This window comes from Perca flavescens, chromosome 4 (genome assembly GCF_004354835.1).
Source record: "Perca flavescens isolate YP-PL-M2 chromosome 4, PFLA_1.0, whole genome shotgun sequence".
Taxonomy (NCBI): domain Eukaryota; kingdom Metazoa; phylum Chordata; class Actinopteri; order Perciformes; family Percidae; genus Perca; species Perca flavescens.
In genome coordinates this window covers 25,150,243-25,165,230 of record NC_041334.1, presented here as the reverse complement: position 1 = coordinate 25,165,230, position 14,988 = coordinate 25,150,243, and the positions used below count along the sequence as shown (strand labels likewise).

Sequence of the window (14,988 nt, the reverse complement as noted above, 5' to 3'; positions counted from 1 at the left end):
TTACTGCAGCTTTCATCCTTATTATCATGCAAACTAGTGTTTCTTCTTCTTTTTCTTCACCTATATATAATTACCATTAGTGTCAAGTGCTGCAGCAAAAACATTTTTGGTTTACAACCATTTTGGCTTGTGACCCCTTAAAATGAAGCAACTTTTTCTTTTGACCCATCGTCACCAACTCCATATGTCTGTGATTTATGAGTAGGTCAACAAAAGAGTGAACACAAGAGTTGCAGTTTATTGTGATTAAGTAGAACATCTCTATTCTTAATACTCTATCTAATCTATTTGTGAATTCAATTATTAATTCCTGTTTTTAAAACTGCATTTTGAAATTGATTTTTAAATGCTCTTTTACTATTTAGGAATAATTCACGTATTTTTAAATTATGAAATTGTTTCCTTTATTAAAGTTTCATTTGAAAATTATTTTATAGCTCCTGTAGGCCTATTTCATAATGGATTTGAAAACCAATTTGTTAATTACTTGGTTTTAATGTAGGCTACAATTAGATATTAAATTAAAAAAATGCTCTATTTCAATTCCCATGTCAATTGAGGTCCTCCATACAACATCTCGCCAAAGCTCTACAGTTGTAAATTAGCTAGCTGGCACATTTACAGTATGTTGATCAATATAATGCGTTGTCCTTCATCATAAATAAATGCATTAATTAAATGCTAAAACCTGAAGGCAGTAAAGCAACATTGTGGATGCCAACTGCCGTAAATCCTCAAAAAAGAAGAAATGAAATTCCAGAAGATGTCAGTAATGCGCCATCTGCGCCGTGAACTCAAAAAGAAGAAGAAGAGTCCCGAGCAGGAAGTGTCTGTACTGTCTATGGTCCCATGCATGTTTTGCTCTTCAGTGTTCACTCACTCGTTCATTCATTCTTAGAACGAAAAAGTTAGCTACATTTTAGCTAAAGTAAGTTAACGTGTTAGCTATCTTTCACAAATAAGCCAAAGACAAAAACCGTGGTTTCTCTGCAAGCGAACAGCAACAGCTAGCTGGCTAACGCCGACATCAACTAACGTTGTTTGGAAAATTACTGCTGTAGCCATTGTGAAAGTGAGTTATCTGAATGAAAAGTGCAGTTGATACTAACATGGTGAAGGAAAACCGATGGAACATACCCCCCAATGCTCCAGCGTGCATGGAGAAGCATCTAAGCTCAGCGCAATACAGAGCAGGTAGGTAACAAGGCAAGCTAGCTGAAGGTTACACAGTAAACACGTGGTGCCGCTAGTTGGTTAACGTTAGACTATTTACCTCGGGTTATTTGGTGTATATACAATCCGGCAAATGTTAAATAAAACAACACTTTGTTTATAAAAGTTGTGCACATGCTCAGCAGCCTAGCTAGATCATTTGTTGCACGTTACTACGCAAACAAATTGCATTTAGCAGCTTAAATATGAGCTACTCTGTGAAATGGATGCAAGCCGAATCAAAGAGTGTCTCTTAACAATTCAGTTTAGTTTTGTGTCGAGGCGGCATTAAAATATAGGGGTTTTGAATGTGTTTTATTTTTATTTTATTTTTTTTCTTTCTCTCAATTGGCTCTCTTCACAGATGGTACTCTGCTGCTCGGTGCCTCCAGCCTCAGTGGCAGGAGCTGGCAGGGATCTGTTTGGATCTACAGTGACCCTAAGCAGGCTCCCAATGAGGAACTCTGCAAAGCCGGTGTGCAGACTGAGACTGGGGTCACAGATGTGAAATGGTTATCCGAAAAGGGTGTTGTTGTTGCATCAGACTCAGGTAAGAAGTAAATTACTATGGCAGTTATGAATCAAGTACTGTTCTTGAGACTTGGATGTTAAACTGGATTTTCTTTGGTTGGTTCCTGTGCAGGTGCCCTGGAGCTCTGGGAACTGGCAGAGGATGAACGCCTCTTGGTGAATCGCTTCACCAAACATGAGCACGACCACATTGTCACCACAGTGAGCCCAGTTACTGGCGCAAACGGTGCTGTCACTGGCAGCATGGACTGTCGGTAAGACACCATTTTAAATGGATACACACAGTTGCAGAACAGAAGCATGTCGATTGTTTATGTGTTAAACTTCACGTCACTTTTTTCACCCCTTTATCATAACAATCGCATTTTCCCTTACTTCCCTACAGAGTTAAAGTCTGGGATCTCAGTCAGGAGACTGCTGTCACTACCTACAATGGTAAGGGAACATTGCAAAACTGCTCTCAGTATATCTATATTGTAGTAATATGAATGTTTGCTTTAATTTTAATGCAGTAATGAAAAAATAAAACACTCATTTGTAAAGATGGTTAAAAACCATAACAAAATATGTCATTAACTTTTTTTCTTCCTCCAGTGCACACACAGCCAGTCAGTTGTGTTGCCTGCAGTCCTACAGACGAGTCTCTCTTCATCTCCTGTGGTCAAGTAAGAAACTGATCAACAGCTTGCATGCATCGTTAAAAACACGTCTAATAATATACAATAATTGCTAGAACTAGGTTTTGGAGGACATTACTGCATAAATGTCCATTTTAATGAGGATGAACAGATTTTGATCTAGTGTTGTAACACAAGAAAGCTACAATAAAATGCTGTGTAATCAACACATAGTCCATCTGTAATAAAGAGCAAATAAAGAACAGTAAGACTTGTCTTTATTCAAACATGTTGTTATCCTACAGGATGGCCGTGTGCTGATGTGGGACAGGAGAAAGCCAAACAAACCAGCCTCAAGAATAGGTGAGCAACATGTCCCAGCTTAAACAACCAGGTTCAGACATTTTTACCACGTTGTTGACCGCATTGGAATTAATTTTACTCCAGTGGAAATTAGTATCACAGGCAGATAATTGTCTAACTAGCTACCATCAGGTTACCAGCTTACATCAAGACCCAATCATTTTTTCTATTTTGCATATGTCAATTGCCGTCTTTTTGTTTGTCTCAGATGTAGAGTCCCCCTGCTGCTCGCCTACCACTGTAGCCTGGCACCCCCACCACAGAAGCACCATTGCTTTTGGTAAGGCCCAGCAGCAGATTATTGATTGACGGAGACATTACATCAGCAGTCCCTGCATTTCTGATCAACCTTATTGTGCCTCAGGTGATGAGCTGGGCAGAGTGACCTTAAAGGATTTCCTGGGAACAGAGCCGGCACGGGTTGAGAACGTCCACAGCCGCAGAGTTAACGGGCTCGCCTTCTCTACACATAGGTACATCAATTTTAGCATAGTATCATTAGCTCTTCTATTCCTCCTCTACCAACTTTTAACAAAACATTTTCCCCTCCCAGTGCCTCCTTGCTAGCCTCCATAAGTGATGATTGTTCCCTAGCAGTTATGAACTCTGAACTGCGAGAAATGTGAGTTATTTTACTTCATACTATAAAACACATAGTTAACCTCCTGTGCCATTTCAAAAATACTAATCATATATTCTACTTCTGCAGACTTAGAGATCGGCGACACCAGGACTTTGTCAAAGGTGTGTGCTGGCTCCACAATGGCTCCAACACTCTCACAACCGTAGGCTGGGATCACCTTGTGCTTCACCACACGGTGAATCCGGCTGCCGAAGCTCCCAACTCTTCCTCTTAGACCCAACAGATGCCCACACACCTTGAATAGAACACGTTTTAAGAAAACTACTTTCCCCCCTATTTTTGAGGGGTTCATGTGTATCTAAAAAGTTGCATCTGTCAGTCAGAAAATATGGATTAAAGTGTTTCATTGTCATTTAGTACTCAAGATATGTGTGGAATAGTTGGACTTTTGCTCTCCCAGTCCTGGCCTTGGTGCATTTCTACTTTACTCTACGATTATGGTCTCCCTCTATCCACTTCCTTCATACTGTATAGCCTTTCCATGTGTAATTACACTTGAGGCAACCCATTTGTATTGCATAATTTTACATTAAATGTAACATATGTTGAACATTAGGAGCATTTTGACATGTTTTTGTGTTTCCTGGAATATACTATGTGCTAACAACCAGTGTCAGACATAATTATGGGCAAAGGGCAAATTTGCCCATAATAAAGGCATTTGCCACTATGAAACATAATCAATGTGAATGCCTCCAAATTTCAGACATCAGGGGCAAAAATTGCCTTGTAAAAACATTTTTTTTTTCTAATTGCTAACCGCAAGACTACAGAAAGAAACTGTAGTTTGAAAGTACTGGGCGCAAGAGGAATTATAAATTGTATTCATGTATACCATTATACTAGACCATATACTATAGAGGTTTTCAAGGTGGTAAGCAGGCCCCTCCTGGGTGGTCTCAAAACAGTTTCAGGGGAGGTTCAGTGAATGGAAGTGAAAAATATTGCATTAGTTATCAAAAGATCGCATAGAATAGCCTAACGTTTGTGATTTGGTTAAAGACATAGTTCAGACATGGTAGTTTTGGGGTATTTCACTGTTTTCCCAGAGTCAAAAACTAGTAAATGCCTTAGGACAGACCTTTTATGTATTTTGTGCAGTCTGAAGTTATGTCAAACAGCAATATAAGGCGATCTTGGCTAAATTGTTGAGTGTCTATGGGATCAAATAACAATCATAATCCCATAGGCATCCAGGAATTGATCAAATACTAGGAGGGGGCAATGGGATCTGCAACTCTCACGAATCTTAACATAACTTGACTAGCCTAAGACAGAAAGAGAAAAGGTTATTTAAGATATTGGTGATTAAAATCTTTATGTTGGTGCTTCCCTACTCTTTCCCCCAATTTATTATATAAACTACTGTGCAACTGTCATGCCAGTTCTTTTTCATATGCACTCCCAAAAGCACCATGTCAGCTGTATTTTTGACTTTTCTCGACTAAGACGTCTTGATACTAAAACAAAAGATTAAATCCGGTACACAAAAAACTCAATGACATTTATTTAAACATGCAATTACTGCTTGGATTTATTTTCCAGTTAGTTGTTGGACAACATTTGGTGCTTAAAGACTTTACAACCAACATTTTAAATATTTTGATTATACAACCTTGTCATTACATAAAACTACATCTTACAATATTAAGTTCTTTTGTAATCTTATATAAACTGATATGTACAGTATGAGTGTAGATATTTGGACACAAAAAAAAAACTACTATACAGATGAAAAAAACAATAGATCAATAAATATGAAAAACAATCCTACTGAGATAAACACACTTGTCTGAATTAACTGTTGGCTTCGTTCCAGTGGACATAATGTACATGTTTTCATTATTATTAATAATAATTTCATTTTACATTATTATTGTATTTTACAATCAAGAGTACAGATACATCTTACAAAAACTTCATCCAGGAATTTGTAGTGTAATGTAGATTCATTTTCACTCAGCATATACTTTAAAGCTTTGAGTAACTTAAGCATGAAGCATTTTAGAATGTGCATATTAAAGTATCACCCGTGTGGCATTGAGACTGAATAAAAAAGCTTTGATTAAAAAGACAACATATACTTTTACACTGAATAAACAGCAGCAGCCAAAAGAAACCAAAAAAATGGTCCTTGGACTGACACTTAAAATACAAAACAGAAAACACTACGTGACAGTGATAGTGTATTCTCCAAAGATAGATAAATACATTCAGAGTACATTGAGAACTGAGCAGACTATTGATATGAGACATTCTTAACATATTTTCTAACCACATTTGTTCAAAGTGTTTTTTCCCCCCCATTGTACAAATTCCATCTGATGCAAAATCACATCATCCAATCACATGAAATGTGTGCTAAACAGAAGAACACCTATATCAATATAACATCACATTAAGGATCCCCTTTACTGACCAGAGTAATAGGCTGTTTAGTTCCAGGCCGAACCGTAAAGGTCATACCATACGGATGTTTTGACTGTGTTCCGTTGCTGAAAAGAAGAACGTACATGATTATAAGTTGATACTGTACACAAACACTGTCTCAAAAAAGTGTCCTATTTGAGCACTCTTACCTGGTGGGAACTTTTACTTCCTGATATTTTCTGACCAATTTATCCTCAAGCTCCTGCATGTCCAGCGTTGCTGGTTTGTTAACCACAGGGTAATTCTTGCTCTGTGGTGTGGCTTTGGGGACAACAGGGACCTTAATGTGATCCTCGGACAAGGGGGCGCCCCAGTCATCAGAACTGGACTCTGCCTCATTCGCTGGGGCCATTTTGTTGTCCATTTCCAACATCTTTTTTTGTAAGATGCTCAGGAGTGTGGCCTGACTGGGTGAAAGATTGGGTGGAAGCTGAGCAGGGGCCGCCTTGGCTTTTGTCTGGACTTGCATCTTTGGCTTGACATCGATGTCAGGAGGTGGGAGTTTTGGAGCTGCTGGGGGTTTGGGTTTTGGAGGCGGAGGTGGAACATGAGATGGAGGGAGAGGGACCTCAGTTGGTGTTGGTGCCTTTTTCATGGGAGGGTCAGGTGGAGGGACGGAAGGAGGGGGCTCCATAATCTCGTCAAAATCATCAAACTCTGGTGGCGGAGGGAGTAATGGCATACTTAAATCCTCATGCTGTATGGGTTGGGACTTTGAGGGGCTTTGCACTGCATTGTGTCTCTGCTCAGCCAGGTTGGTGGTACCTGCAGCTATCCTACTGAGAGCTGAACTGGTGGATGGCATCTGATCGTTGACCAGGGCAGGACTGCTGGATTTCACTGGAGTCTGAATTGTTTGCTGATTTACCACAGGACTGACAGGCTTCAGACTCTCCTGTACTCTCTCTAGAGATGTTAGAGAAGAGGATGAGCTGGACTTTGGGGTGACGATAAATGAATTGGGATTCGAGACACTCTGGTGAATGCTTGCACTAGGCTGCTCTTTTGTCTTGCTACTGTTTTCCCGCGACAGAGGGTGACTCAATCTATGTTTATCTCTTTCTTTAGCTGCCATTAAAAGAGCCAGCGGGGAAGCTGCAGGTCCATCTCGTGCCCCGTGGGTTTCACTACTCTTCAGGTTGCGTAGTTTACGATCTATTATCGGACTGAATTTGCGACCTTGACTTGGAGATCCTTCAAGTTTGTCCTTGATGGGCTCTGAATTCACCTGAGAACTGTTAAGTTTCTGAAGCTGTGGTGACGGTAGATGTGGAGTCTGGAGCTGTCTGGAGTCTGGTTTGTCTATTTCTGGTTGTGCTGAAACTATTTCTGTTTTAGCCTCCTTGTTTGGCTCAGGCAAGAGTGATTGAGAGGGTTGGATAATTTGTAAGTTCTCCTTCAGCTCCTGTACATCTTTGAAAACTGGTTTAGTAGCCACTTTCAGGGTTTTCCCATCCACCGGGACAAGCACCGGGGCAGAGTTAACAGAGGCAGAATCTTCCAGGAGTAACATCTGCTTGGATCTTGAGTCATGCTCCTCATAACCTCTGAGAATGGAGGTGTTAGGAACACTGTAAAGCTTTGCTGTGTTTTGGGGATTGAAAGTGGACAATGTGGATGTCTGCACAGGGGGAGGTGGGGCAGGAGTCTCTGGTGGGGAGTCAAAGTTGGAAATAGAGGACAGTCTAATGGGTTTTGTGGGTGGTTTTTTAGGAGTCTTCTGTTGCCTTTCAGGAGGGGGCTGTGGTGGGGAAAAGGTTTGATGCTCAAGAACTTTGGCAGGCGGTGGACTAGAACTGGGTACTGATGATACAGAGCCAATAGTGCAAGTAGATGGAGGCTTTGGCGGAGCCATTGGTGGTGGTTTTATGAAGTTTAAGTCTTCCTCCTCCATGAAGTGAGGCAGTGAGGTCGGTTTTGGAGCAGACATGGAAGGAGACTGAAGGGTTGCCAAATTTAGACTGTTCAGGTCACCCATGAAGCCTGGTGGAGGAGGAACAAAAGTCCCTGGGGGGGGTGGAGGTGCCATAGAGGGAGGAGGAGGGACAAATATTTCCCCCTCTAAGAGGTCAGGCACAGATATAACAGATCCATTGGACAAGCGATCTCCACCAACTATAAAAAAGAAGAAGAGAGAGAAAAGTTTAAGTTGAACACTGTGGAGCAGGAGCACACACTTAAATGTTTCATGCATTTACACACTGTAGATATTCAGAATTATGTAAGAATTATTAAGTATGTCAATAAATTGGTAAATATACAATAAAAGTCCTGGATTGGTTCTGGATACAATCAGGTGCTTCCATTCTATCATCAACAATTCACTAAAAAAGCAGATATCTTTAAAAAAGGAGACAGATTATAAAGAATTAACAATGTTTTTGCTTAAATGAATTCTAGAGTTTAAAGCCTGATAAACAAGTGATTTAGTAATCTTACGACAGATTTAGAATTGCTCACAGCTAAAATTAAATGAATGATATCTACTTATTTTTATAAATGTAAACACCCCCATTTTGTAAATATGCGGTTTGGATACATTCTAGAGGGTTATTGAGCAACAGCCTGGGCAAACATTTACCTGCCCTGCATTTTCAACCCTTTATGGAGACATTCTGATTGCTGTGATCCATCAACCGAGTCGGAGTTGAGGCACAGCAAATGACCTTGGTCCTTCAGAGTGTAAATAAGGAAATTCTAGCGTTTTCCACGTTAAACTTAAAATACATATTTGAGGTAGGTAGACGCTCACCTGAATTGTTGGTCTTTGGACCCTTGACAGGGGGGAGGAGGGGGACTTTGGGTGTCGGTACGGCAAACCCTTGAAAACTGTCAGATGAGGACTGAGGAAAAAAACATCAAACTGTTGATATTTCAACACCTAAGGCACAAGAAACATAACATGGTTCAAGAGTTTGTACCTTCATGGTTGAATGCACATATTGGAAGTCGCTTTGGATAAAAGCGTCAGCTAAATGTAACGTAATGTTATGTAATGTAAAAGAACAGCAGAAAACATGACATAAACTCTGCTTCCTCTTCTAGAGAAGCTTTTTTTTTTTACTGGCAAGTATTCACTCCTGGAGTGAACTAACCCGTTCTCAACTATTGAGAGCAGCGCTCAATGTTCCCTGAACACAAATTAGCATGTCCAATAGGTGTTACATTATTGGCATCAATAGAACAAAAGTTGCTGACAAATAATTTAAATGTCTCTCAGATCTTGGTGTTATGAGGAACCAACTGTATGGCCTTATTTGCAAATAGTTTAAAGTTAAATTTGTCGAAAAGCAAACCAGTATATATAATAACATTAAAATTTGACAACTGACAGTTTTAATAAAACTCACTATTCTGTAACACAATGTATGAATTTGTTTCTAAATGGTGCATTTAGGCTGTTCTTAGGTTTGGTGTGACTAAACACGAGGTGGAGGATTCTAAAGGATAATTTTTTGCACACCACACATCCCCATACTTCACTCATGAGGAGCAGTCTATGAATCAGAGGATACACCTGTTATTCATCTCATTGTCCTACTGTTAACGTTGGCCTGGCTGTCACTTAGATACCTGTGTGTTTGTACTGTATGTGCGTGTGTGAGGCAGATTGGCCGTTCTCTTCAGGGCCCGAACGCCACCAAAAATAAACACAGACTGTGTTGACACAATACAAGCCCATGAGAGTTAACGGGGTATATGCCCTTTGGAAGGGCAACACAAAACATATCTTTTCTGCTGTACCTTTGACATTATTGTGACTTAGATTTACCGTGGACTCTTTGAGTAATCTGCAAATGTAATAATGCAACAAGCTCGCACCGCTTTCACTTTCAAAATCGTATGAATTTGAATGGTAATGAATTAGGATCTACATGTTGCTGGTATGCTGCTATTCAGCGCTTTAAATGCTTGAAATAAATAATTTATAAAATAAATTGGACTTCTGCCTGATATCACGCCTTAAATGACAATCTTGGCTAATAATCGCAGGGCACTTATTGTAGCTTCTTGGAAAGGTATCAACACTGCACTATAGGCCAAGGGTGTGTCAGTAAAGATGGCGTATGATCCAGTTTGAGATCATCTGTTTGTTCCCTGCACTATGACTCACTTTCATCTGTTGCAGCAGTCTCTGTCCTGGGTGTGCCACATCCAACACATGCCACAGACACATTCACAGAACACTCCCAAACACTTGAGTTGTGTGAACCAGAGCAGAGATGAGCTCTTTATTTATATTTGCACCATGACAACATAATGGGAGGCCTGACAGTAATGTGGACTGCTAATGTAGTGCTATGAGTTACGAATCTTCCCAAACCACTTAAAAATGAAAAATACAGCAGTATATTGGGATATCTAAAAAAAAAAAAGTACCAATACCACAATGTAAAGATACTTCATCACAAGTAAAAGTCTTCTTAAATTCTACTTAAGTAAAATTAGCCTACAAACAAAAAAGTGTTATACTGTACATGAGGGACCCAACTAGACACACTTTCTTTTTCTAAAAGGTTAGGAACCACTGGTTTAATCTTTTACAATGTATTGTATTAGATCATATGTTTTTATGTAAAATCTAAATCTGAAAAGTAATAGTAATTTTAACTGTCAGATACATGTAGTGGAGTAAAAAGTACAATATGTCCGAATGAAATGTAGAAGTGTGAAGTAGAATCAATTAAAACTACTCAGGTAACTCACAATTGTAAAAGTACTTCATTTAATGTACTTAGATACTTTCCACCACTGGTGATACATTATTAATACAATGGAACCAAATATGGTTCATCACATATCAATGATATACGCCATCTTTCACAGCCATACTCCATATGATTTCAAGAAAAATGTCAGTGTTACCACTCCCACATGAAAATATAGTATAGTTATCAAGGGAATGGGACATTCACCAAACAGACACAAACATCTCCAAACTCGACTGGCACCAATGCTCAACTGACAAAATAAAAAATGATTGACGAACACTTGGTAAGATGTCCCAGCCCGGTGCTTGTTTAAACTGACCCAAATTAAAACGCAGTCAAACACTAAACTGTCCTTTATCAGTTAATTTGCATCTGTGCAGTTCTGCAGATATGGAGTACACAATGAAGAAATCTATATCCACGACGTTCCACTTCCGGGATTGCTGCGGTGCCGGCAGAAATTCCGCCGGATGTTACCTTCCGCTTTCTTTGTGTAGGAATTTTAAACTCCGGTGGATTTATGAGGACTATGGTTAACTGCTCCTCAGATCTCTGCAGGGTAAATCCAGACAGCTAGCTAGACTATCTGTTCAATCTGAGTTTTCTGTTGAACGACTAAAACAACCTTTGAACGTACACATGTTCCACCAAAACAAGTTCCTTCCCGAGGCTAATTTGGCACCGTGGCTCTGTCCGGCGCCTAGTTCCACCCATGACAATTGTGATCGGTTTAAAGAAATGCCAATAAACCAGAGCATGTTTTTCTCCCATCCCTGAATGTTGTGTGGACTAGCCAGACCCTCCTTCGCAGCGCTGTGGAGGAAAGTCTGGCAATGCGAGACTAACAATGAAGTAATTCTTTAATTGCAGATAAACGACAGGGTGGAGTCTGCTCAAACGCATATTTTACGTTATGTTATGCAATGTCAACGATTGAGTGATAAATGTGAATATGTACAGTATAATGCACCATGAAGCTTTATTGAGATACTCACAGTGTGATGGTTGACAGTGGGTCTGGCCCGCACGCTGGCAGTTCCTGACTCGGGGATCGCTGATGATCCCAGCACCAGCTCCACCTTGTCTGAGGAAATAAAAAGCCAAAGATTTGTATGCTATTTGTATCCTCTGGCAGTCCGTTGTGAGCAAAGCAAGTTTCAGTTCATGCTTTTAGCCATTACATTTCTGCTCAAAGCTCTGTGAATACTTCGGCCAGAAAGAACAAACAATACGGATGATGTAAGACACAAATGAACATGGGCAGATATCTTTCGACTTAAAAGAACAATAAATTCACCATTGCTGACATTATGCAGTATTTATGATTACTTTTCCAGAAAGCTGTTAATTTCTAAAATGTCAAAGCCTTATGAGAACATTTCACCTTCCGAAACAGCACTTTGTCCAACTGTCTATTGTTCTCCTCTCCGGTGAAGATTAGTACAGTCTGGTTATTGTGCAGGTAATGACATACTGGATGCACCAAAAGTGGCCTCTTAGTAGTTGTCACTCAACCTAATGACCTACTGTGTGATCCCATGTGCTGTTAAAGGTAGTTTTGTTGTTAACAACTAAATACTGTAGTTACAGGCAGCTAAACAGATGACTGTAATCTTTGTTTATAGTTCACCATTGTGTTGAAGTAAAAGCATAGTTAAGGTGGTAACTGAAGTCAGTTACAGAAACACAACTTGTAGCATAAGACACAATAATGTTAATCATACTGTATTTCCAAATAGAAATAGTTTATCTGTTGTGACACTAGCCAAATTAATTTCAGGATTTGAATATTTCTTATGATAAATTTAGGCTCAATTAATTTGACTTGTATACATTTCTCTCTCTCAAAAGAGAAGGCATCGCAGGTCAGCATAAACTTTAATGCTTTTAAAGTTATTATCTAAGTATTTATGTTTGTACTGCAAACAGCAAAGCATGATGATCCTGCAAGTCAAAGTGGCAAAAAGATATTTATATAATTCTTTCTTTTGTGGAAACGGTCAGAAAATGGTCTGTCTTTATCTTAAATTGAACGAATTTAAACTAACTGATATTATCAGAGGTCACTGGGGTCGGGAGAAAAGTCGTGCATTCCTTCGTTGCTCATTCCAGTGTCATCTTGTGTTCAATAAGTAACTGGTGACAGAAACCTGTCACTGAGAGGCATTTAGTCTGTACGTTCTGTCAGCCTTCTATAGCAACACCTTTCATTGAAGAGTGACCAAAGGGCCGCACATTATAAACAAGGAACGCAAAGTGGTTTTCCTTTATAGTATAACCATCATGTTGGCCCTGTGATGTTCATGCACTTGTTACCAAAAAATGCAACTGTGGGATCAACTTAGTACGACTGCAGAAAGAATTGCCTGTGATGATAAACCAGTTTAACCAAATGATGTGTTTCCCTATTGTGCACCTGCCTGATTTTAAATAGTCAAATATTCTCTCTCATGTCGCGGTTTTGCATTATTTACCCTTGCTTTTCCTGCTGCTCTCACCAATTAAATCACATGCAGATAGGCGGTTTATCTGTAAACTGATCTCAACATGTGAGAGTAGGCTAGATATTATCTAGTGTTAATATCGTGGTCAACCTTTTGGTTAATCTTTTCCTGGTCTAAGAGGCTGCTTTAATTAAAATAATAATAATAATAATAATAATAATAATAATAATAATAATAATAATAATAATAATAATAATAATGAATACATGGTTATCATTTCACTTAGTTTTTATAGTTTGGCTAAAAAAAACTGAACTTAAGGTCCACTTACTATTTTTCTAGAGCTTTCAACTGCATATCATGGTCTTCCTCAGCAAATGGGGGTGCTTAATTGTAATAGCATTAATATGCTGTTATATGTTGTTATACTAACATATGTTTTTTTATCATTTTTACCTGCTCTTTAATGTTTTAATTTGTTTTTTAATCGTTTTCTAACTGCTCTGTAATGTTTTATGTAAAGCACTTTGAATTGCCCTGTTGCTGAAATGTTCTATACAAATAAAGCTGCCTTGCCTTGCCTTACTATGTCCTTATAGTACTAATAAATGTGTATTGATATTAAGGTATTTAAACAAAAGCATTTTTGATTTCATCTGTGTCATCCAGCCCTACTGTATTGTCATCATATTTCCTGCAATATATTTTATTTACAATAATTTCAGGTTATACCATAATCACCACTAGATATCATTTTGTTGTGTATATGAGATTATAGCTGACTCATTAACACTTCTGTCAGTGTCAACACAAAGTACAAAGGTCGTGTTGTTCTTCAGTAAAAGTTTCAAGTAAATCTCCCTTATAGATAATAATAATAATAATAATAATAATAATAATAATAATAATAATATACCCTGTAAGCAGTGTAGGCTACTCACCCATGTCCTTGATTTTAATATTTGTGTCGAAAAGAGACTGGTTCTTTCGACCCAGAAAATTCAACGTTCCCCTCTTCATGATTATTGATTGATACGACTGGTCGGTTCGGGCACAATTATTGACGCATTTTAAGTAAATAGGTAAATCAGAGGTAAAGCGCAAAGGAGCTACTTTCGCGACAGGTGCAGCGCCGCGCAGCAGTAGCTTAACCTAAACCTGACTCCGGTGATTTAGTGCAGACTTTTCGGGACAGACAGAGAAAATGGAGCAAACCCCGCCTACTCCCCTTTCTCTGTTCCTCCCTGTTTTAATACACTCTCAACAGGTGAGGCCTCGGCTCTCCCTTTCACAGACATTCCAGAACAAATCTCACCTGCGCACTGAACGAGCTGCTCTGTGGTGTATGTAGGCTACTTGGCAAGGCTGACTGAGAGTGTTTCATTAGACGTATTAGGCCTATTCGGTTAAAAACATACGCATCATAAACATGTTTAGAACACAGTTTACCTTTACAGCACCTTAATAAAAAAGTCAAATGAGCTTTTATTTTGTAGGGGGGTCACCAATGGGCCAGTGCTTGGCCTTCCAAGAAGAAGTGAGATGTTGATAATAAACAAAATGACTTCTCTGCCCTCATGACTAATTGAGTAATGAAACCATCATTCCGACCATAAGTAAGTAAACTTTACGATAGGCCACTTTATGGCTATAGCACCTTTCAAAGCCAGAAATTATGGTTACAGTTATAGTTTGATGATCAAGATTGTAAATACAAAACCAATAATTTTCTAAAATATGATGCATTATTATCAATTAACTATACAAAAGTATATAAAGCAAAATAAAATTCACCCCACTTCAACCAGCTACAACATTACCAATGCTTACATGTAATGCATATTTTTACTTTTGAGACTTTAAGTATTTTTTTATAGTGTGGTATTGCTTCTTTTATTTTACTTTAATGATCTGATCTGAGTACTTCCATCCCACTAGGTGCACATAAAATACCATGAAATGCAACAACAAAATCAGGAAATGGCCACACATGGATTTGTGAAACAAAATAAAAAGAACAACATAAATCCATAAGA

At 38.9% G+C, this 14,988-nt stretch overlaps 1 protein-coding gene across 1 annotated transcript; it reads left to right on the top strand.

Moving 5' to 3' along the window:
• The first annotated feature begins 736 nt into the window (after positions 1-736).
• wdr77 (WD repeat domain 77) lies at positions 737-3,933 on the top strand. The gene is made up of 10 exons (XM_028576036.1): positions 737-1,194; positions 1,577-1,762; positions 1,856-1,997; positions 2,129-2,178; positions 2,338-2,408; positions 2,666-2,723; positions 2,932-3,003; positions 3,088-3,196; positions 3,277-3,345; positions 3,433-3,933. The coding sequence occupies exons 1-10, from the start codon at positions 1,086-1,088 to the stop codon at positions 3,578-3,580; spliced, it is 1,014 nt and encodes a 337-aa protein (XP_028431837.1). The 5' UTR covers positions 737-1,085; the 3' UTR covers positions 3,581-3,933.
• The last annotated feature ends 11,055 nt before the right edge of the window (positions 3,934-14,988 follow it).

Excerpts from the sequence above, each read along its gene's own strand:
- wdr77 (XM_028576036.1), top strand. The coding sequence starts at position 1,086 with ATGAAAAGTGCAGTTGATACTAACATGGTGAAGGAAAACCGATGGAAC. Across the intron at positions 1,998-2,128 it reads ACTGGCAGCATGGACTGTCG|AGTTAAAGTCTGGGATCTCA; the intron begins GTAAGACACCAT and ends ACTTCCCTACAG. Across the intron at positions 3,346-3,432 it reads AACTCTGAACTGCGAGAAAT|ACTTAGAGATCGGCGACACC; the intron begins GTGAGTTATTTT and ends CTACTTCTGCAG.